General features: G+C 37.8%; 3 protein-coding genes across 3 annotated transcripts; 2 read left to right on the top strand and 1 right to left on the bottom strand.

Annotated features, from left to right (window-relative positions):
* Nucleotides 1-276: 276 nt before the first annotated feature.
* On the top strand, nucleotides 277-4,235 carry dph2 (diphthamide biosynthesis 2). The gene is made up of 7 exons (XM_044339402.1): nucleotides 277-382; nucleotides 768-944; nucleotides 1,326-1,438; nucleotides 1,627-1,847; nucleotides 2,066-2,755; nucleotides 3,557-3,736; nucleotides 3,963-4,235. Exons 2-7 carry the CDS (start codon nucleotides 795-797, stop codon nucleotides 4,091-4,093), a joined length of 1,485 nt encoding a protein of 494 aa, XP_044195337.1. The 5' UTR covers nucleotides 277-382; nucleotides 768-794; the 3' UTR covers nucleotides 4,094-4,235.
* On the bottom strand, nucleotides 3,976-12,539 carry ncf2 (neutrophil cytosolic factor 2). The gene is made up of 16 exons (XM_044339401.1): nucleotides 12,248-12,539; nucleotides 10,368-10,561; nucleotides 10,051-10,133; nucleotides 9,758-9,866; nucleotides 9,268-9,402; nucleotides 8,897-9,004; nucleotides 8,632-8,691; nucleotides 8,438-8,484; nucleotides 6,618-6,759; nucleotides 6,380-6,445; nucleotides 6,050-6,104; nucleotides 5,816-5,856; nucleotides 5,566-5,714; nucleotides 5,361-5,472; nucleotides 4,696-4,813; nucleotides 3,976-4,579 (listed from the first exon to the last, which is right to left on the bottom strand). The coding sequence occupies exons 2-16, from the start codon at nucleotides 10,539-10,541 to the stop codon at nucleotides 4,488-4,490; spliced, it is 1,491 nt and encodes a 496-aa protein (XP_044195336.1). The 5' UTR covers nucleotides 10,542-10,561; nucleotides 12,248-12,539; the 3' UTR covers nucleotides 3,976-4,487.
* On the top strand, nucleotides 10,594-20,985 carry garem (GRB2 associated, regulator of MAPK1). Its single transcript, XM_044339400.1, has 6 exons — nucleotides 10,594-12,304; nucleotides 14,103-14,243; nucleotides 14,677-14,807; nucleotides 15,338-16,540; nucleotides 16,650-16,804; nucleotides 17,025-20,985. Exons 1-6 carry the CDS (start codon nucleotides 12,184-12,186, stop codon nucleotides 17,878-17,880), a joined length of 2,607 nt encoding a protein of 868 aa, XP_044195335.1. The 5' UTR covers nucleotides 10,594-12,183; the 3' UTR covers nucleotides 17,881-20,985.
* The last annotated feature ends 254 nt before the right edge of the window (nucleotides 20,986-21,239 follow it).

Here is a 21,239-nt window from a genome sequence, read left to right as displayed (position 1 = left end):
AGGACCCATGGCAAACATGAACTTAATAAATAGTTCCATCTATTAAAACTGCACAGGCGGAATTAGGTGTTTTGAATGACGTCCCACAGAACCCCAACACATTGGTATTTTTAAAAGGCAGAAAACAGAAAACAATGATATGAAGTCAGTAGGAACAAATTGATTGACAAAGTCATGAAAAACATACCACAAAACATGACATGAGTAGCAATGAGTTGAATAATTGTAAAAATAAACAGCAAATAAGATATAATTACGTCATTTCCTCCGAAAACCTTTGGACCGGAAGTGTTAACTACTGTGTGGTGTAACTACTGTCAACACGTGTGTAGCTGTCAAAGAAATATCTACCAGTCAATAAGGACTCACATGACACTGACCTGTAAGTTTATATAAATGTGGTATTGCAAGTACAAGACGTCATTAGCTGTAAATGATAATGTGTAATGATACATGTTGAAAGGAAGTGGCTAGTGGCTAACGTTAGCGGCTAACTTGAAGTTAGCGGATTAAACAGTTTCCATCGTGTGTGCAGTTTTAAAATAGGTTAATATAATTTCCAACTGATAATATAGGCAGGTGGTGGGCGACATTATTACACTTGATTCGTCTAATCTTGAATGTAAGAATGTTGCCAGTGCTCCGACTTGTTTGAGTAAATATATACTTGATTTTAGTTTATTCGCTGGCAGAATAAAAGTTAAGAATATCTGCTATATTGTCATCAGTTGTGCACGCTTATGTGTCGTTTGTTCTATTCTTTGTAGGAACAGTTGAATGTTCACTACGCAGTGATGGCTGATGCGTTCAGTAGCAACTCGGAGAATGTAATTCAGCGTGTGGTAGATGTCACAGTGAAGACAAATGCTCCTCTGGAAAGACTTGACGAGTTGTATCACATTAAGAAGACCTGCGACTTCATCAGTCAGCATCAATTCCAAAAGGTAAGTTAGGGGCTTCATTTTTATTTCTTACTCATGTACACATTTCAGTCACCAACGAGTCTCTGTACATTTTATAAGTGAATTAACAGCAACAACAACAACAAAAAAACCCACAGGTCTTCACATGTATAAATATACACACACGCACCCACACAGAGACATACACAGTTAAAAATGTTATTAGAACAACATGGTTGAGGTTAGGAATTTAAAAATACAGATCATATATATATATAAAGTTGGGGTAACTACTTATCGAAGAGGAAAACAGTCAGTGATTTGAGTTCCCAGCCAGTGAAATTAGGAGTGGCCATATACAGTGAAAATATGTGTTTTCAGCCTAGATTTGAAAGTCTCAACAGAGCTTGTTCATGTTCACAGGTTGCTCTGCAGTTTCCTGATGACCTGCTGGTGGATTCAATTGCCATAGCAGCCGAAATTGAGAGAAACAGTAATGCCAAGCTGTTCATTTTGGGAGATACATCCTATGGCAGGTAACACACCTGAGAAAAAATGTTATCTGAGAAAAGATTTACCTGTATTAATAGTAGTAGCACAAGCATTGGCCAGTTCAAGGCTATTACAAAACAGAATGTAAGTTAAATGCTTTTTGTGGTTTGGGTGCTCCTTTGTTTAATGAATGTGTTGTTATATTTGTGTACATTTATCTTCTCCTGGGCAGTTGCTGTGTGGATGAAGTAGCTGCAGAACATGTTGGAGCTGACTGCATTGTGCACTATGGCACTTCTTGCCTCAGCGTGTCTAAAAGGTTGCCATTGATGTACGTCTTTGAGAAAAGACCAGTGGACCTGGAGAAGTGCGCCTCCGCCTTCAAAGAACTCTATCCTGACACACAGAGTCACATCATCATCCTCTATGATGTCAACTATGCTCATGCTATCGGTTAGCTATCCCCCCTTCCCTCTTTTACCTAATGTATGAAATATATAATTATGTCGTTATATTAGATGGATGTTCATGTATTATTATCCAGTCAACTTTCAAATCATTACTTATCTTTTATCCTCAGTTAAGACAGAAAGTATTGAAATCCAACTACTTCACATCTTGGCTTGATAAAGACTTCCTGTCAGTAACTGAATACATTTTTTTTTTCTCAGATGATCTTCTGACACTCCTGTCGCCAGAGTATCCAAACCTTGTCTCTTCAGAACTTGTTGTGGAAGGGGAGCAGTGTTTCAGTCACAACCAGATTAAAAGAAAACAAAAGGACGCCGGTCTGTCAGAGGAAGACAACAACCAGGTTCTTTGTCTGTTTGGAAGACAGTTTTTCCTGAAAAGTGGTTTGAGCATAACGGATTACAGTATGTTCTATGTCGGCCAAGAAGGAGCAACCTTGAGAAACTTCATGATGACTTGGAATCGCTGCTCATTTTGTTCCTTTGACCCCATAACAATGACCGGCAGGACTGAGTCACCAAGTGTCAACCGTGCACTGATGAAGCGATATTATGCTATAGAAAGAGCCAAAGATGCCAATGTAGTCGGCATCCTCGTTGGCACCCTGGGGGTGGCGGACTACCTCTCCATAATCCAGCAGTTGAAGGAGACCATCCACAGAGCTGGCAAGAAGAGCTATATGTTTGCCATGGGGAAGCTCAACGTGGCCAAACTTGCAAACTTTCTTGAAATTGACATTTTTGTGTTAATAGCATGTCCTGAAAACTCACTGTTGGACTCAAGTGAGTTTTACAGACCTATAGTGACACCTTTTGAGATGGAGGTGGCCTGCAACAAGAACAGGGAGTGGTCAGAGGAATACATCACAGACTTTCGACATCTCCTGCCAGGTTTGATTTGGTTTTATTTACATAAGAAATCCCTGAATCAACTCTTGATTTTTTTTATGTTAAGGGACTGCATGTAAATTATTAGGGAGAGAGGAGAGGGAGGTCACAAATTTTACTTTTTCTGAAGGGGGTGAAATGTAACATTTTTGGGTCATTTTTCTCAAGTCAAATTTATATTGCAACTGTTCCTTGCAGGATTGTTTCAGGGCTTTACTTTTCTCATCACAGCCAACTAGCTTAAAAGACAAATTTGTCAGTTTTTAGAAAAATACATGTGGATCTTTAAATCTTATATAGAGCCTGAATGTTATGTGTCATATAAAGGTCAATATTTAAATTCAAGTTTTAACTTTTTATGTAGTCTTTATCCATTCAATAATTCTGTTATGTTTGCCATAATTTGGTAAATTTCTAATTCCACTTCTAATATTTGCATTGGTAGCCAATGTGAATATTATTCCATTAATATGTGTTATGTATGTATGTTATATGTTTTAAATTAGATTACACCACCTTAAATTCTTTGTTTTTCCTCTTTTAATTAATAACGGTGAAATGAGTTGCACCAACTCACTACTATAATTTAAGATATTAGGGGAAAGGTGTTGCTTTTTTCTAGGTCAAGAGGAGGGTCCAAAGACAAGTTCTAATAATAATATTAATAGGAAGGGCCTTGCTTTTTTTAAACAGTGAAATGTAAGGTTCAACCCTGTTTTCCCCTCAATAATTTTCATACAGTCCCTAATATGAATACAGTTTTGTCTGTATCTAATTATTTTTTTTATCTCAAACTTTCTCCAGGTGGAAAGAGTCATGTGCCTTTGGCTGATCAGCTGGAGGAATGCGACGAGACTGATGTGTCTTTAATCACAGGAGCTCTGCGAAGCCACCATCTGTTGAACAGTGAGCCTACAGAGTCCTCATCGAGCTCTTCACTGGTCCTCAGGAACCAGACGCTGACTGTAGCCACCAACTCAGCCGGTATGGGACAGTCAAACACTTCTGCAGCATATAAGACATTGTTTGCTTTATTTTCCAAGCATTCGATATGTTTATTGTTGTGTTTTGTACACATACAGTAATTGTACATTTTGTGAATGTGTCTCAAAGCAACAAAAAAAAACATGATAAACTTTCACAAATACACAGAAGTACAACTTTGAAAATGTCTTGTATTGCACTACATATTTTTTGCTTTGTCTTTCAGCATCTTTTCTGGCGGGTCGTAGCTGGCAAGGCTTAGAGCAGAAGTTGGGAGAGACACCTGTGGTGAAGGCAGTAGAGGGCAGGAGAGGCATAGCTATTGCCTATGAAGAGGAGGGAACATCATCACGATAATTGACCAGTAATCTCCAGTAATCCACAAGGTCTCCGACAGATTATTTAATCAAAGCTGCCTGCAGTTAACAGGTATTAAATGTATATTGCTTGTAATTACTGTAAACTGTAAGAAATTATTAAATGTTTTCAAAAAAATCCATACCAGATATCCCTATTTTTTTTATTATGGCATTACTCACAGTATGTGACCTATGATTTTGTCCAAAAGTTATAACTTGTTAAACTTGTCCAAGGGTTTACTTTAATGAAAAAATGAAAAGTATATAAATATTAATTAAAGAAACGTGTAGGTCCCAATTAACAAAATGTGGTTCATCATAAAACTTTTTTAGCATTAGCCACAAAACTCTAATACTGGTTTTAGTAACTTTTAGCGTCACATTTACATCGATCACTGGCCATTCACAGGGACTTCTTCCACAAAGGGTGCAGGAAATATACCAGTTTTCCCATTACACTGTCCTTCCATCCAGTCCTGGTTGACTAAAGAAAAAGAAAGAATTTATGAATCAAAATCATCATTACACAAATTGCAGTGTGTGTAAAAATTTAAGATGACATTAATTTTTCAATATATGGCTGAAAGAATGGTATCTCACCTCTGGAGAGGAATGTGATTGTGTCTCCTTGCTGAAAGTTGAGATCCTCAGGATTTGATGACTCGTAGGAATGAAGTGCCACCAAGTGAATCACATTCTGTGGCTTTCCATCAGTTTGCTAAAACCACGAAACACACATGAATTAACATTCTCCACTCAATTTCAACATCACTCAAGCTGACACAAGTGATCTCGGTTTGCACTGGCTTTATGTTATGATTCTATTCACTCAGCCTTTTTTAGATCAACATGAAGCAAATGAAAGTTCAGTACTATTAATATTTTTATAATTTGCTGGTTGAAGCTTGTCAGATGTGAGCAGGTGTCATACATAATAGTAAACTGAATAGCTTTGGATTTCAGACTGTTGATCAGACAAAACAAGACATTTGAAGATGTCAATGTGAGCTCTAATGGGCATTTTATACTATTTTCTGACATTTTGTTTTTAAAAAACAATCAATTAAATCATCAATTAAACGAGAAAATAATCTGCAGATGAATCGATCATGTTAGTTGCAGCCCTAGTTACATCCAAATTTGTTTTAATGTCAGTGAGATAACGTCCGTCTGCCATGTAGTACAGGAGCACCATGACAGAGGATGAAACATGTAAATGTATTTTATGAGGCAGCCTGAACAGCAATAGATCGTCATATACTTACGTCCTTGGTGCTGCACCACAAGGTGATGTGCCTGCCGCTGGCACGACTCCACACACTTTCCATATCTGTGTTGGCATTGATTATACTTTCCTCAGTTGCCTCAGAGGTTAAACTAGATCGAAGAAAAGGATCGAATTTTGTACTCTGCCAGTAAAACAATATACCAATTAAACTGGAAGATTTATTTTTGAAATGTGCACCATACCTCAAGGTGATTGAAGCAGAAGAGAGGTTCAGTTTCTCACTGATTTTCTCAATCAGTGTCTCATAGGAACACCCAGGTGCTACAGAGACTACAAAGGTGAATGTGTAACGGACTTTGACAATATATGAATTGTCAGTAGACTGTGCAGCCTGGCATTAATAAAAGGACATATCAGTGGAATTGGATCATCACAGAAATCAAAGGACAATCTCCCCTATATTCTGAGTAATATTCATATTTATGAACATACCATAGGTTGTAAGTCTCCACTGCTTCCACTTGGAGTAAGACCTTAAACACAGAGAATGGAAAAAAAATGTTGACATACTGCGTGGGTCAGATAGTATTTGAAAACACTTTTTCTTGTGTTAGAGCATTTGTTATGACAGAGGGGTGTAGTTGGTCAGATGCAATGGCCTTTAGCACCAATCAGAGAATGTTGTATGTAGATAATTTAGTTTGTGTGACAGATAAACAAGTGTACCTGGTATCCTTTCAGGTCTGGTTGGTGGTTCTCGACTTTGAGATCCAGATGTTCCCTGTCCACGTTTTATCCCATCCAAATAATGCCAAAATACAGAAAAAGTAAATAAAGATGCTGTTTGTGGGGGTACACAGGAAGTTTACATTGTTTGTATTCTGACATGACCTGATTAAAACATACAACAGATACCACATTTAATCAAGTGCCATTTTAGAGGCCTGTGGAGTACCTACAAAATTCAAATATGGCAACTGATAATTTCTAAAGTGTCTGCGCAGTAATCTACTATACCACCAACACGGTAATGTGTTAAAGAAAAAAATTCTTTACCCCGTTCTGTTTAGAAGCCAAGGAAATTTCCAAACGTTCCAGGTAATTGTAAGGAACAAGTCCCCTCTGTAAGTGACATGACAACAATGAATGCTCTCAGTTAACTATGCAAATAGAGGTGCAGATTTCATAAGAAGAAGAATGCAAGAGTGTATGGGAGGTCTTCAGAGAAATGATTATAAGATGCACAGTAGCAGATAGGTTGCATATGTACTGATTCTGTATGTGGGGGTCTTACTCTTTCGTTGAAGATCACATATGCCCAGTTGTCATCACCCTTCTGCAGTACAAACACAATGTTGCCCGGCACTACAGCCAACTCATCACTGGTCTCAGGAACAAACTCGAACAGGACAGTGTGGGGTTCCCCTTCCAAAGCCCTGTGAGGACAGGACACATCCACATGGTGAGGGGATACTAAGTATTTATTTATTGTTTTATTTATTTGTTGGTTTATTTAACAGGGACAGTGCACATTAATAAACTTTGCTGTAAATGCGCCAGAGTTAGCTAACAGGCTATTTTCATCTGTAGTCTTTGGACAGATGTTAGAGTCATCCTAAAAACAGAATATAAGATTGAAAAAAGTTATTGAGATCATTTATAAACATGCAGAACAATAATAAAAAGAAAAGAGAATGTTAATGTCAGGACACCCTTATACTACATTGTCAGGTACTATTAAAAACATGCAACACAGGGGCTCACAATACAAGACAATAAGATGAGAGATATTAATGTTAATAGAATTATGGACTAAATAAGATCACATTGTACTGCGTTGTGAGACACTAACTGAAACATGCAAAGCAGAAGCACAGACATAAAAAAAGCAATAAAGGCAAGACCACAATAAGACATGCATGCAGGTACATGAGGGCAGACTGGCGGTAGCAAGATAGCAACAGGTGACTGCAGATAGCAAGGGGGAGGTTCAGCACAGACAGAGTGAGGACAGTAAGGTGCAATTGAGTTTTAGTGCTGAGTACTAATGAACCATTTCTTTAAATGAGCTCTAAATAAAGCGTATGTGTCCAGTTCTCTAATAGTTGCTGGGATGGAGTTCTACTCCAGTGCAGCTTTAACAGAGAGTGCAGACCGACTAAAAGCACTTTTTCTGAGTGAGATCATGCAATCCCCTCTTGCTACACCTCTTGTGAACCAATATGCATTTCTTATGTCGAGAAACTGTCTGAGCAGAGAAGTCAACCCATACAGTATGCAATCTTGTACGTAAGACAAACATCTACACATTAACCATGTGCTCCCAACGCAGCAAGTTATATTTTTTTCATATTGGGCAATGATGACAATGTACCCATTTTTTGTCAAGGATTTTAAGTATTCATTTATACAAAGACTGTAATGGTTTTAGAGTAGTGGTGCTAGTCTGTGACCAGGCTGTTAAACAGTAAGTGATATGGGAAATGACCATAGAATGCACGTACATCTTAGCCGCCTCTGTTCACCTGTAATCTTGAATGAACCTGAAGTTTGAAAGATTGGATTTGACTCAGTTACAGACCTTTTTCACCTGAGCCTTGAAAGAAAGTTTGGAATCAATCAGAACACAGAGGTACTTGTATTCGGATATGACAACTTGGTCTTTATTAATACACTATTAATTATTAGTACATTAAATGTACAGACATTTTAATACATAATACATTTCTATACTGTTTTTTATTAGTTAAATGTACAGAATGGTTAATTTGTTTCCCAGCATATTATTTTACAGATCTGCTTGTATATGTTTTTTCTACATTAAGAGCTGATGTTTGCCATTTTGGTCACCCTATAGTGGTAAAAGAAGGACAATGGCTTTTTTTCTTTGTATGTCAGAAAATGAGAAAAATCCATCATCTATCAGAAAATCTTGACAAATTTTAAGGTAATTTGTTATCAACTTTGCCTGCAACAAGGCTGAATGAGAGCAACTGTAAACTAATCATATTTTTCGGCATTATAACTACAAACTACACATGACACGTATTCAGAAAGCATCTAGCTTGTATAACTCTAAAGTGATTACAATCAGTAAGATTCAGGCTGTTCTACCTCAGAACTTCGGGTTCTTTTGGACCATCGGTGGGACCATCGTCAACCTATCAGATGTAAACAAAAACATAAAGCAATCAGTAGAGCTGGAAATATCTTTTCCATATAATATACTTTGATATATTAATAATCATATGCAGGTTTATCATCAGATTGTACTGTTTTTAATTGCCAAAGAAGAGGCCATATGTCACCTGTGGCTGTAAGGGGGCAAATCCAGAGAAGGCATCCTGAGGAATGACTGAGGCAACAACCTGAAGATGATAAAATTTGAGGTTATGTATGTCACAAGTACTGCAAGAACTGTACAAAAAATGAAATCACTGATTTTGTGCTTGATGACATTTTACTGAACTGCATAAGCTGCACTCAGGGTCAGTTTAATTGAGTTCATTGGGAATAATGTAGAATTTGTTCTTAATGCAAAGCCAAGTCACTACAGTAGTACAATAGTATTACCTTTGCTTTGCCCAGGTAGTCCTTCTCCTCTAACTGAGCGACGTAGTGCTTATTTGGTTTAAAAAGCACATTTTTTGGGAACTCAACTGGTTTGAAAAGCTTCTGTTTCTGTTGGCGAAATATCATTAAAATGGATATTTAATATATTTGTCAAGAAGAACATTCAAATTCAATGGCTAATACTAGTGTTTTTTAAGCAGTCACTTTTAACACTAATGAAAATAATCACTTTCCATGCCATTTCATGAGTATAGTCACATTAAAAGATATTGAATAAAGGTACAAAATATGTTATTGGTAGCTTAAATCCCAAGATTTTGCCATGGGTCCAAAGACTGCATCTTGATAATGGTGACAGCATCATAACTGACCAGGGTGGAGTCCAGAGCTTTGTCAATCATATTGAGTTTGGCCTCTATCTTGTAGTTGAGAGCCTTCACAAGGTTTTCATGGGCTTTTTCCCAGTGACCCAGCTGAGCCTCAGCCAGGGCCACATTGTGGAGAACCTGTGGCAGGAGACATCAATAATGTGTGAGGATTTTGTCACTATTTTAATCCTTTAGGCCTTTTAAATCACTGATGTTAATAAGAGTTTTCTTTCCCTTAGCTAGAGTGAAATTGGTCAAACTGTAGTTTTGAGGAATGGCTAACATCAGCAATGCCAAATGGAAATAGAGAAAAATCATTGGTTTTAACATTAAATCAGTCATTAGGATATATTAGAAAAGAGTGTTTAGGATTAATGCTGTGATTAAGACTTTAAACTGTCGACAATGATAGAGTGGAGAAGAATTGGCTTTAATAGTCTAATAATTTGTGAACAGCATAATAAGGAGGCTTATCAAGCTTTTAAATACTTACATCACATGCATATAATATGTATCTGAGACCAAGTGCTTTGTAATCTATCAGATGGTTGCTTCTTAGAGCCTTGAAGGCCTGCTGGAAGTCAGCTAAAGACTCCTCATACCTTTGAACAGGAATAATCAAGTTAATTACTTTTGTTTTTCAAACTGAAAACCATAAAAAGGGTAAAATAGGAGTAATGATTAGGAATCAGATTGTATGATAAAAAAAAAGCATACTGTGTTCATAAAATGTAAAATATGAAAAATGAATATGTCCATTTTATTGAGATGACTAGGGCGTCTTGCCTCGTCTTTTTGTAAAAAGTGATTCCTCTTTGAAAGAAGGCAACAGCCAGGTGCTCATCCTTGCGTATGCTGCAATCAAATGCCTAAGAAAAGTGATAAAACACAGTAACTTCCTTCAGAGGAAAAGAGAAATGGTTAACTACTTCTTCTTTCTCAGTGACTTGCACTTTCAGGTAGTAAAATATAACAGCATTTCATCTCAACCTTATCAGCTACATCTAAACAAGATAGTACTATTTGATATGTAATATTACAAAATAAGTGGCAGATATTCATAATGTTTTAGCCGAAATTTTACCAACAAAGGTCAGACATACCTTTTCGGCAGCATCCAGGTCTTGGTTGAGAAGATGGAGACAGCCAATGTTAAAGTGAATTTTGGAGTTTGGATCTTGGATAGACAAAAAGATCTTGAGTGCTTCTGAAAAATCTTTTTTGTCGACAAAAGTTGCAGCCGTGTCCCACTGACGCAGAGTGTCCACATAAGACATGGTTGCCGGTTAGGAGCACACTGAGCTACAGACCAAATTAAGGAAGTACTTGTGATTTGTACCAATGAGATCAGGAAGTATGATGACAGAGTCACTGTTGGTACATTTACATCTATACTGCAACTACTTTTTAAGCTCCAATGGTTGTTAACTTCCACCCCCCCATTTGAGTCTAACAGATGGCATATGTAGAAATTCTGAGCTTGCATGTGTGTGTGTTGGTGTTTAAATAGAAGTAATCTCATTTTGATACTGGCTAATTTCCCTTTTTCAATTTCTCATCTTTTAAATGACAGGTTGTGAATTACAGAAAGGGTGTTGTACATCAGTCATGTTCTTAGTGGTAGAGGATCTAATATTATCAATATGTTATCCCCCTCGATACTGTGAAACCCCGTTTTAAGACTCATCTCTTTTCTTCAGCCTTTTAATAGTCATCATGAAGACATGAACAGTCACACTCTGTTTTTATTTTATTTTCTCTCTCTATTAATTATTTGCTCCCTGTGCAGTGCTGTTGTGTTTTTAGGATTTAATTCCCACTTTATTTATTTTATTCTACACTTTTATTAATTCCCCCTTTATCCTTATAACTTTTTCTATGCTCTCATTTGATTGCATTTCTCAGTCTCTGTAAAGCACTTTGGTAAACTTTTGTTGTTTTTAAATGTGCTTTATAAATAAATTGACTTGACTTTTAGGGAAATGATCCTGTCTTTGTGCTCTGCTGGTTATTCCCAGGTCTCAGCTAGTGATCAAAAGTGAACGGGCCTTTGCTGTTAGAGTGTGGAACAGTTCGTCTGGTAAGATCAGGCAGGCAACATCTTTACTATCTGTTAAATCTCTTTTTAAAAACATTATTTTATCTGAAAGCTTTTAAGATTTTTTGCTTTAATTACAGAAGGCGTCTGAAACCCATGACCAAAATAGTCATACATTCTGTCATTGTGTTACTTATGGGTGGAATTATAGTTTTTCCTTCTTGCTGGGGACCCCCTAGAGCTCCCTGAAGGACCCCTGAGAACCATTGGTCTAAAAAGTGTCATAAGGCTTTAAAAGTATGTCAATAGTACAAAGAAATAAGGTTGAAATTGGTGAAATGTTGTTTTCACCATGATGTCCTCCAACTAAAGAAGGGGGGGAGTATTTTGAAAAAGGATCTTTATTCTGCCTTCTTGTCTACGGCAGTTAAATTACAACTTCCGGTAGATACTGTAACAATACATAGTCTGTGAATGCCACATGATCTCCCATTGACATGCACTCTAGCACACCATATATAACTTCTTCTGGGGAAATTGAAGAATTTCACACAGATGAAAATATCTGTGTACCCCAAAGTAAACAATCGCTCTTATTTTGTAAGAAAAAGTTACGTATTTCCGTTAGTCGTCTGGCTAACTGTTAGCTAGCGGCTAGCTAAACAAACATGGCTCTGCTACATTATCAGACAACGGAGCTAAATGATACGTAACTTAGGCAAATGAAAAGGGAAAATATGCAACAATTAGTAAGAAACGTGGCAAATACAAAGCTGTATATGGAGAGCAGGTATATTATTCAGTTGGTTAGCTTAGTGTAGCCTTTTGTGACCGTGTTTACACAGAGCTAGCCCTCCAGTTGGCTAATGTAAGATAGCAAAATGGAGCTTGGAACAATGTTGTACAACAATTTAAAAGATGTTACATGGAGCACGACGTCTTTACCCTTAGATCAACTTGTCAGTGCTTATAGGTTGCCTCAAATCGCCAAGCTGGATAATGGTGAGTAACTTTTTTTTCGAGCCAATTTACAACCTAACCTAGCATTTGCTCGCTGCTAAGGTAAACTAACGTCAAGCCGTTTGTAATACACATTTGTGCGACTGATTTTGTCTGCATAACCTATTATTTATCAACAGAACTGTCCAAGAAGTACATGAAAGATTGCATCTTCTAATTAAAGTTAAACAATGTGCGTCTATATCTTGCATCTATCGAACAAATCTCACTAAATAACGTTTCCTGAGTCAGTATAATTTTATAGATGTATACATTTCCAACACAGCATACTGGAGATTATAAAGCAAAACTATATCATAACAAGACTGTTAAAACTGCGCAATAAGGTGATTGCTTGAAAATGTGTGCATAAAGTAAAGGCACATGTGCAACAGAATGACATTTTTAAAAGATATATTAACACAAGGACAGAGCTGCAAGTGTCATTTCTAGTGGGAAGATTTTCAGACCTAATCAGATTACTGCAGTCAACATTTTTGTTGATTTAAGGCCTAACTTAAAGGACATGTTTTAAAATATATATAAAATACTCTATTGAAAAAAACACACAAACCATTTACCACAAAAAAGTTCAATTATCTTGTTAAAATACTTAAAATGACATCTCCTGCTTCTCCTTCATTAAAAATTTAATTTAAATCTATAAATATGAAACATATTTAATATCAGATGTTTTCCTGCTGGACACAAGATGTCTGCTACTTCACTTGTAAAGTCCATTCTCAGTGTTTGTGCACTGGAGGATTTAAGTTTCCACATCACGTTTGTCCAAGTTGAATATTGTACTGGGATTGGCCCCAAACTAGTTGCAAATCATGCTCATAGGTCCGCCCCCTTAAAATCAGATTGTCAGTGAGCACAGAGAAACTTTCCACTTTCAGCAGATCAATGTGAAAACAGCCTTCTAGTATCGGACTTTGCACACACATTATTCTGCACAGTGAAGCTCAAACATTCAACTGTAGGAACAACAAGAAAAACATTTTTGAGTGGAGGGGGACTTTAAGGTAAAATGAAAGATGTACTAAAGCAAAACAACACAAGATGATACAGTAAAGTTATATGATGATGAAACTAAAACTTATTACAGATGACTCAGGGGTTAGTGTCAACAGCTGTTTTGAATCATGCGAGCATCTGATTATGTACTTAAAAAAAGAAGCTGTTATGAAATCTGCAGTGATTACTATTTTGATCTTTATCTTGCCATCTTCTGACACTCTCAGCTACTTTTAAATGGAAGCGTTTCCTTTTTTTTTTTTTTTAGAGGTCATTAGTCCATGGAGGATGTGTTGCTGAGTCATCCAATGCCTATGAGTGTTAAGAGCATCCTGCAAATTTCTCAAGCTACATGAAACAGGGAAACAGTAACCACGGCACTCCTTATACAGCAGATAATGATCAATTGTTTGGGCTAGTCATTCAGAATTAGTCTTGTCCGTGGTCATTATAGATTCATTTCAATGCTGTCGTGACTCACATTCTAGACACCCCAGTGTGTCTAGTCAGGCTTTAGCTATTAATCTGGCTCTTTGAAAGTGTCATGATGCTGCGACTGTCACGTGGTGTTTCATGTTCTACAAGACAGGCTTCAGTGTTTCATGACTGTTAAGATTTTGACTAAAAAGTACAGCAAAAAGTTATACCAAAGGTTTGGTAAATTTATCGTACATTTATATTTTCCATGACTATTGCACTGTGCCGTTGTACAGTATATCCTGGACTGTAAGGTATAACGTGTTCTGCTTTGTAAGTGAATTTGTTGTTTTCACTCCTGCAGGTCAGTTGGTTGAAGGGCTCAGAGACAATGACTACCTCTTGATTCATTCCTGCCGTCAGTGGACGACTATTACTGCTCACAGTCTAGAGGAAGGACACTATGTCATCGGGCCCAAAATAGAGATACCAGTTCACTATGAAGGTATACACGTGCATAGATACTCCCTGAATTTGCCTGATATCATATTTTGATGATGTACTGTATGTTTGTGTCTATTGGATCATTATCTTCTACAGTGAAAATTGACAGCTTTAACTCTGAAACAGTTTTTATAGTTGATAAAAACTCAGTGACACAGAACATATGCCCCTGTCTTTTAAATTTTAGAGCATCTGTTTATGGAGCTTCTTAAAACTAATTATTTCCTGTCAAAGAATAATTTCTAGAGATTATGGCACAGCAAATCCTTAAACTACCCCAAAATAAGAATATTTCAAATATATTGAGCAGCTCTATTAAATCCTGAAAATGCAAAAGATGATATGGGTTGCTGAAATTTGGGACTATGGTCCAGTTAATGAGGCTTCAATGCTTGCTTGAGTTAGTCGCACTGTTGTGTCTTTTCCTACTTTAGGTCAGTTTAAGCTGCTGGAACAGGACAGAGATGTCAAGGAACCTGTGCAATACTTCAACAGCGTGGAGGAGGTGGCCAAAGCATTCCCTGAAAGGGTATACGTCATGGAAGAAATCACTTTCAATGTCAAGGTATGTCTAATCTGTTCAAGAAATTATTATGATTACTTGTGTGTTATTAAAAATAAATATCTTTTTCTATCATTTACTTCTCTAGACCTCTGACTATCGATTCTGATATGAGCAGTAGTCCGTAAGATTTCCTGTTAAGACTAGAAATCATACTGATATTTAAATATACCTTGGACTTTTTAAGTTAATTTGATTTAGTTTTAGCAAGGTCTGTTCCACAAAGCCTGTTTTTAAAAACAGCTGTAGCTTCGACGGCATTAAAGCTTACCTTTCCACAGTATCTTTGTCATTGTCGCTTTTTGGTTTTAGCTTCCTCTCACATTTAACTGGTGTAATAGTCTTCTGTCCACACTGGTAAGTGGTGTTTAGGGCTGTGAAACCACACTAACACAGAAGCTGCGATGCATTACGAAAGAAAAGTTCTCAAGTACACTGCTAGGGGTTTTACTAAAAAAAAAAATCAAGATCATGAGGTACAAATGCACTCATTCATTTCTTTAGTGCTTACACCATATGTCATCTTTTCACAGATGGCTTCAGGGGAATGCAATGAAGACACAGAAGTTTACAATATTACACTAAGCACCGGTGATGAACTGACATTAATGGGCCAGGCTGAGATCCTGTATGCCAAGACCTCCAAAGAAAAATCAAGATTCAACACTATCTTTAAGAAGATCGGGAAGCTGAATTCCATCAGTAAGATTGGTCGAGGCAAGATGCCTTGCTTGATCTGCATGAACCATCGCACCAATGAGAGCATCAGCCTACCTTTCCAGTGCAAAGGCAGGTTCAGCACCTGTAGTCCTCTGGAGCTTCAGATGCAGGACGGGGAGCACACCATCAGGAACATTGTGGAGAAAACCCGTCTCCCGGTCAATGTGACGGTACCCAGCAGTCCACCCCGCAACCAGCATGACCTCCATCTCATCCGGGAAGGTCATCGTTACAAATTGGTCAACATTCAGACGAAGACAGTGGTAGTGTGCTGCATTCTGAGAAGCAACAAAATTATCCCCATCCATTTTCCCTTTCATATGGCCATGCCTCGATTTATTATTCCAGAGGAACTGCTGCAAGGAGAGTTGTGGCTAGACACTATGGTGTATCGCTGGTTCTCCTTCTGCCAGGAGCAGTTTGACATAGATGACTATTCTCGTGCCGTCCGGGATGTGCGAACTGACTGGAACGACGACGCTAAGAGCCCTAAGAAAAGCAGCGGGAATGGCAGTTGCAGCGGAAGCAGTGCAGGCAGCAGCACCTCCAACGGGTGCGCCAACCACATGCAGATTCCCAGCTCTTTAACGTACGCCCGCGATGAACTCACCCAGTCTTTCCACCGACTATCCGTGTGCGTGTATGGCAGCAACCTGCACGGTAACAGTGAGGTCAACTTGCAGGGATGTATGACGCTATGCGGAGATTGGGCTCTTCTGCCTTCCGACAGCATTCCTTCAGACTCGGGAGAAAACGAACACTTTTTCCCCGAGCTATTGGATAGCTCAAACCAGCAGCCATCCCTAAACAAGTCGGACGTTCCCTATGAGGAGCTGTGGCTGGATCACTTGAGAGGCCAGATCCCAAAATCGTCTTTAACTGAGGGAATCCGAGGCATCAACAACGGCTGTGGTACAACAGCAGCCCTGTCATACCCAGTCACTTGTCCTGTTGGTGCAGTGACTAGCTCAGATGTGTCTCTTACTCCACCACCAGTCCCACCCAAGTCTGAAGCTGTGAGTATCATGCATTATACTTAAGCAGTGTTACACCTCCAGTTTTTCAGAAATGAAAAGTGAATATTAGTTTTACTGTCAGTTTCAAAGTTAGATCATACCTTTCTAGGTGAAAGAAGAATGCCGTCTTTTGAATGCCCCACCGATTCCTCCACGAAGTTTGAAACAGATGCCATCGGTACCCATCCTGTCCAAACCACGGCAGCAGGAGACGCGCTCTCCAAGTCCAACCCTCTCCTATTATTCTTCTGGGCTCCACAACATGTAAGAATTGAAACCATTTCATAGCATCTGTTTGTAACAATTAAACCTCTGTAGAATAACAAAGTATCTGTATATTGCAGTTTCTCTTTATCACACAACCTGCATTCAAACAGCTGCAAAATATGCCAAGTGTTTAAAATGTTAAATATTCAAATCTTATGATAAGGTTCACATGAGGTTTGCTCCTCTACTACTAAATAATCTGATATTTTTCCATCAGTATTGGAGCAAGCGAGCAAGAGGCGGCTGACCCACAAGAGCAAAGCCAAGTGTGCTACCCTTGTAACTGGGGTAAATCCACCAGTGAGCCAAATGCTACTTTGCCCAGTGGTAGCCTGCCCTCAGACGGGATGTCCTCCAGGTTGTCTTGGCCAAATAACTTCAGTGGAGGAGAGTCGCGTGGTATGGATGAATTTCTACCAGCCAGCTGTCGAAGTTACTACAGTTACCCCAGAAAGAGATCCCCAAATACAAAAACCTGCACATCCAGCCTTGTTGACTTTGATGGCCGAGAGCACGCACACAGCAGTAAAGACTTCAGATTGCAGAAAGCTTCTCTGAATCAGTTCTGCACCAAATCCTCAAGTTACAATTCGGAAATGTACAGAGACAAGCCGATAGAAGAATCAAACACTAAGCAGAGCCTCTCTTGCCCCATCTTACCACCGAGAACACCGAAATCAAATGCCGTAAAGAAGTGCAAAGATTTACTGTCCGGATCAACCTGTGACAGTACGCAGGACACTTCAAATTGCTCACTTACTCAACATGAGGAAGGCACAAAAGAGATACATCCCACCACTAACCCATTAACTCCTAACTGTCCGTCCTCTTCTCCCACTGCGCAATGGCAGCCCCCATCCAGCCTGGCTGGTCTCTCTATTGAAGAGGTGTCCAAATCTCTCAGATTTATCGGCCTGCCAGATGACATTGTTTCTCTTTTTGTTTCTGAGAAGATTGATGGGAATTTACTCCTGCAGCTCACTGAAGAGATTTTGTCCGAGGACTTCAAGCTAAGCAAACTACAAGTGAAGAAACTCATGCAGTTCATTAATGGATGGAGACCTAAGATATAACTAACATTATATGACACTAAATCCTGTTATAAAGCAGGGAAAGTCATGCCTTCAGTATATATGCTATGCACACCAAGCCACAAAGAGTTTCTTTTTGTATAATATGAATCTATTTCCTTGTTACTACATTGTGGGGAAGACAGTTGGGTAATACTTCTCAACCCACTTAAAGTCTGTGACTGCTATTTGCTAACTGAATTGAATAATTTGGCACTTTCATGAAGACATTTTCATGTCAACTACTTAGTACTTTTCCATCCACAACACACTAGTGTTCATGTCGCTACACAAATCCTAATTTAAGCCACCAAATTGAAAGGAAATCAACATTGATGTGACTGTCACATGAATTAGGAGGACAGGAAAACATTCTACTTAAAGAGATCTGCTTGATTAGGACATTGTATGGTTCTGTTTTTAAAGGGTAATTTTTAAAAGAGCACAAACCAGAGGATGGACTATAGTATATGTTGTTTATTTAATACATGAAAAAAATATTATTTTGGTTTTAGAAGCGGATACACAGTTGCTGTTGTTGGATGGATATCACAGCTTGACGGTAAGAGATGGATTCTAGGCTGGTATCCAGTCATCAGGATGTGGTAACCAAAACGATTATGGCATTTTATCTTAAAAAAAACGTAACAACACCTAGCTTAAATCCCAAATATGCAATCATATAATTATGCGGTTAGCAATATGTCTTATGATGCGCACTGTTTTTAGTTTTCTGTACAGGGTTCAGTCATGCACCTTTTTCATGAGATGTGATTAAGTGTCAATGCAAGTGCATTTCTGAACAAAGTGGGTTCGAATGACTGTTGGTAAATGAAGAGTCCACCTGCGTGCTGACAGCAGGTATAAAGATATACTTGTGTTCTTTTAAAAATGTACCGCTTTGAGCTCTTATTAAGCCTTATGTTCGCTCTGCACTCTTCACTACTCTTCCAAATGGCAAAAAATAAGCAATGATGTAAACCTCACCCTCGAGCCTGTGGTATCATACTGATGTACAGCTCCTTAAAATAGACGTGAGAAAAATGAAAGAAGGAAGCTGTGACATACCTAAATATTATTTAATTTCCAAGATCTAAATGGATAATGAATTTAGCCCATATTGTAATTTTTGAAGACTGGCGCGTAGGATCAAACTAATAAAAGTCAGCTTTAAATTTAAATGCAGAAGCAGCTGTCTGTACATCAGTCTGATATCAGGTGTTGGTTAACTGTATAGTTTTAGAAGATAAACAGTCGCATGTATTTAAACCAACTGCGCCATCATAAATTGCATTGTTGGTGTGATATCCTACTTTATGGACCTATACTACTAATAATGAGCCAAATCAAATGCGCCAACAATTATGATCTCTGACAGGATGTTGTGTTTGTCAAGTCTCTGCATGCAAGGCCTTTTTAATCTAAAGTTGAATTCAACTATATTACTACTTGTTTTAACCTAAAATGTCTCCACTAAAGGTAACTGAAGGTCATTTATAACTGAAAATGCCTGAGGCCTAACAAACTATGTCCTTTCTCTAAAACTAATATGGAAACAACCAACAGAGGTAAAAAACCATGACATTCTACGTAAAATACAAATTATGCATCATGCACTTTGGTAGATTTCAGTCTAATTAATTGCAGTTACAGTCATTAAATATAAACCTATAAAAGAAGAGAGTCTATGTAGAGATTGAATGCACTACACGTTTTTTCAAAACTAAAATGGTACTTCATCTTTGTCGTCATTCTATGTGTTGTAAGTGTCTGTAATGTAAGAAACAAAGATAGCTTTCCTGCGCCTTAACCCAGAGACCTTAAAAAAAAAAAAAAAAATTCACTTTGGCTTAACGTTTTCATTTTGCCAGTCTCTTGTCATGAGAATATGTTCTAACATTAACATCTCAACATGAACTGAGGGAATGATGTTAAGTGTGTTTTTTGCTGGTATTTTTTCACCTCTGGAGCTGAAATTGAAAATGATATGCTAAAATGAAATATTGGTACCAAACTTTCTTTTTTTTCCTATAGCCTTGATTCAGAGTTGATTTATTTATGCAGTTATTTAACTCATTTAACAGAATGCTAAATATGCATAATACTTATCAGCCCATTTGTCTGGCTGATATGTGAAGGTGCCTCAAAAAACAGCCTTTATACAACCCAGGTCTGATCTGTTGGCCAACAACTGTTGTTTTTCCCCCCTGACACCTGTTGCCATGGGGTGTTACATATGTTACTTGACATTTTTATTTTATGTAAATGCAAATTTAATGAAATTTTTTTTTAAAAAAAGAAAGTGATTACTAATGTTGAATTTATTTTTATTGAGAAAAAGCTTATGTTCAAATTCCTGTAATTTCTGTTTATATTTTTATTCTACGCAACTTGGGATCTACTTGGGTTTTTATAAGCCCATGCATTAAAATAACACTCACGAGGAAGTAAACCTGCCAGCCTCAGTCACACTACATGGACAGTGACCAAAATAATGTTAATAAGCCATGTGTCCAGGTAATTTTCCAGATTTCTTTGTAACTTTGTCACAGTATCCATATTTTTGAATGGGGTATGGCATGTGTCCTTTGAAGCTATGATGATACGGTGGTTAGTGTACTATGCAATAGCCATGGCACTCCAAAGACGCCATGGGAAGGAACAACAAAGCAGTGATTGACAATAAGAGGCAATGGAGTATTATGTGTATTGAAATTGCCACAGTGTTAATTTCAGGGGCGTGAAGACCGTACATGCCAAAGGAATTCTTCCAAGTCGATCATTTTACTTGAATAATTCCGAGATACATAAACTGTGAACACACTACGACAACCGACCCAGTCCCATGAACATACACTACCATCAAGCAGTCAATACTGAAGGGTGTTCCATGTTGATAATGCCTGTCAGCTCTGGGCCGAAGCCTATGTGAATTATTGTCTTTTTTTTTTTTTTTTGTGCAAAGAAGAGGGAAATGACTGCGGCACAGGGTTGGATAGCATTTGGAATAGTATTGGTAAGCATTACTGAAATCTTCAGTTACCTTTCAACTTAACTCTTGTTTCCATATTTTTGATTGTATAATCTATTAAAAATGGATTAACTGTTTGTGTGTGTCTGTTTTTTTTTAAGTCAGGTAACAGTTCAGAAGTGTTCACATTAAATTGGGTCAAGATTGCACTGTTGACAATATCATAAAAGCTGGATGACAAAAGGGATTTGTTGCTAAGGGTGCTTGTTCAAGTCTACATCACACCATATGTCTATTATAATACATTTATAATATATTTAAAAGCAATTATTACAACACACCAGCTAATTATACAGTTTCAGTGTTTAACTTATATAAGTCATTCAGATAT

The sequence above is a fragment of the Thunnus albacares genome, chromosome 21 (assembly GCF_914725855.1).
Source record: "Thunnus albacares chromosome 21, fThuAlb1.1, whole genome shotgun sequence".
NCBI classification, from domain to species: domain Eukaryota; kingdom Metazoa; phylum Chordata; class Actinopteri; order Scombriformes; family Scombridae; genus Thunnus; species Thunnus albacares.
Note: the sequence above shows the minus strand (reverse complement) of the source record. Positions and strands in the feature narration are given on the sequence as shown.

What these genes read in the sequence shown, in the direction of transcription:
- garem (XM_044339400.1), top strand. Translation starts at nt 12,184, where the DNA reads ATGGAGCTTGGAACAATGTTGTACAACAATTTAAAAGATGTTACATGG. An exon ending in AATCGCCAAGCTGGATAATG is followed by an intron (nt 12,305 to 14,102) that starts GTGAGTAACTTT and finishes TCACTCCTGCAG; the next exon opens with GTCAGTTGGTTGAAGGGCTC. An exon ending in AAATCACTTTCAATGTCAAG is followed by an intron (nt 14,808 to 15,337) that starts GTATGTCTAATC and finishes ATCTTTTCACAG; the next exon opens with ATGGCTTCAGGGGAATGCAA.
- dph2 (XM_044339402.1), top strand. Translation starts at nt 795, where the DNA reads ATGGCTGATGCGTTCAGTAGCAACTCGGAGAATGTAATTCAGCGTGTG. An exon ending in GGAGATACATCCTATGGCAG is followed by an intron (nt 1,439 to 1,626) that starts GTAACACACCTG and finishes TCTCCTGGGCAG; the next exon opens with TTGCTGTGTGGATGAAGTAG. An exon ending in TGTAGCCACCAACTCAGCCG is followed by an intron (nt 3,737 to 3,962) that starts GTATGGGACAGT and finishes TTTGTCTTTCAG; the next exon opens with CATCTTTTCTGGCGGGTCGT.
- ncf2 (XM_044339401.1), bottom strand. Translation starts at nt 10,541, where the DNA reads ATGTCTTATGTGGACACTCTGCGTCAGTGGGACACGGCTGCAACTTTT. An exon ending in AAGCTCTGGACTCCACCCTG is followed by an intron (nt 9,005 to 9,267) that starts GTCAGTTATGAT and finishes TTTCGCCAACAG; the next exon opens with AAACAGAAGCTTTTCAAACC. An exon ending in GTGGAGACTTACAACCTATG is followed by an intron (nt 5,715 to 5,815) that starts GTATGTTCATAA and finishes TATTAATGCCAG; the next exon opens with GCTGCACAGTCTACTGACAA.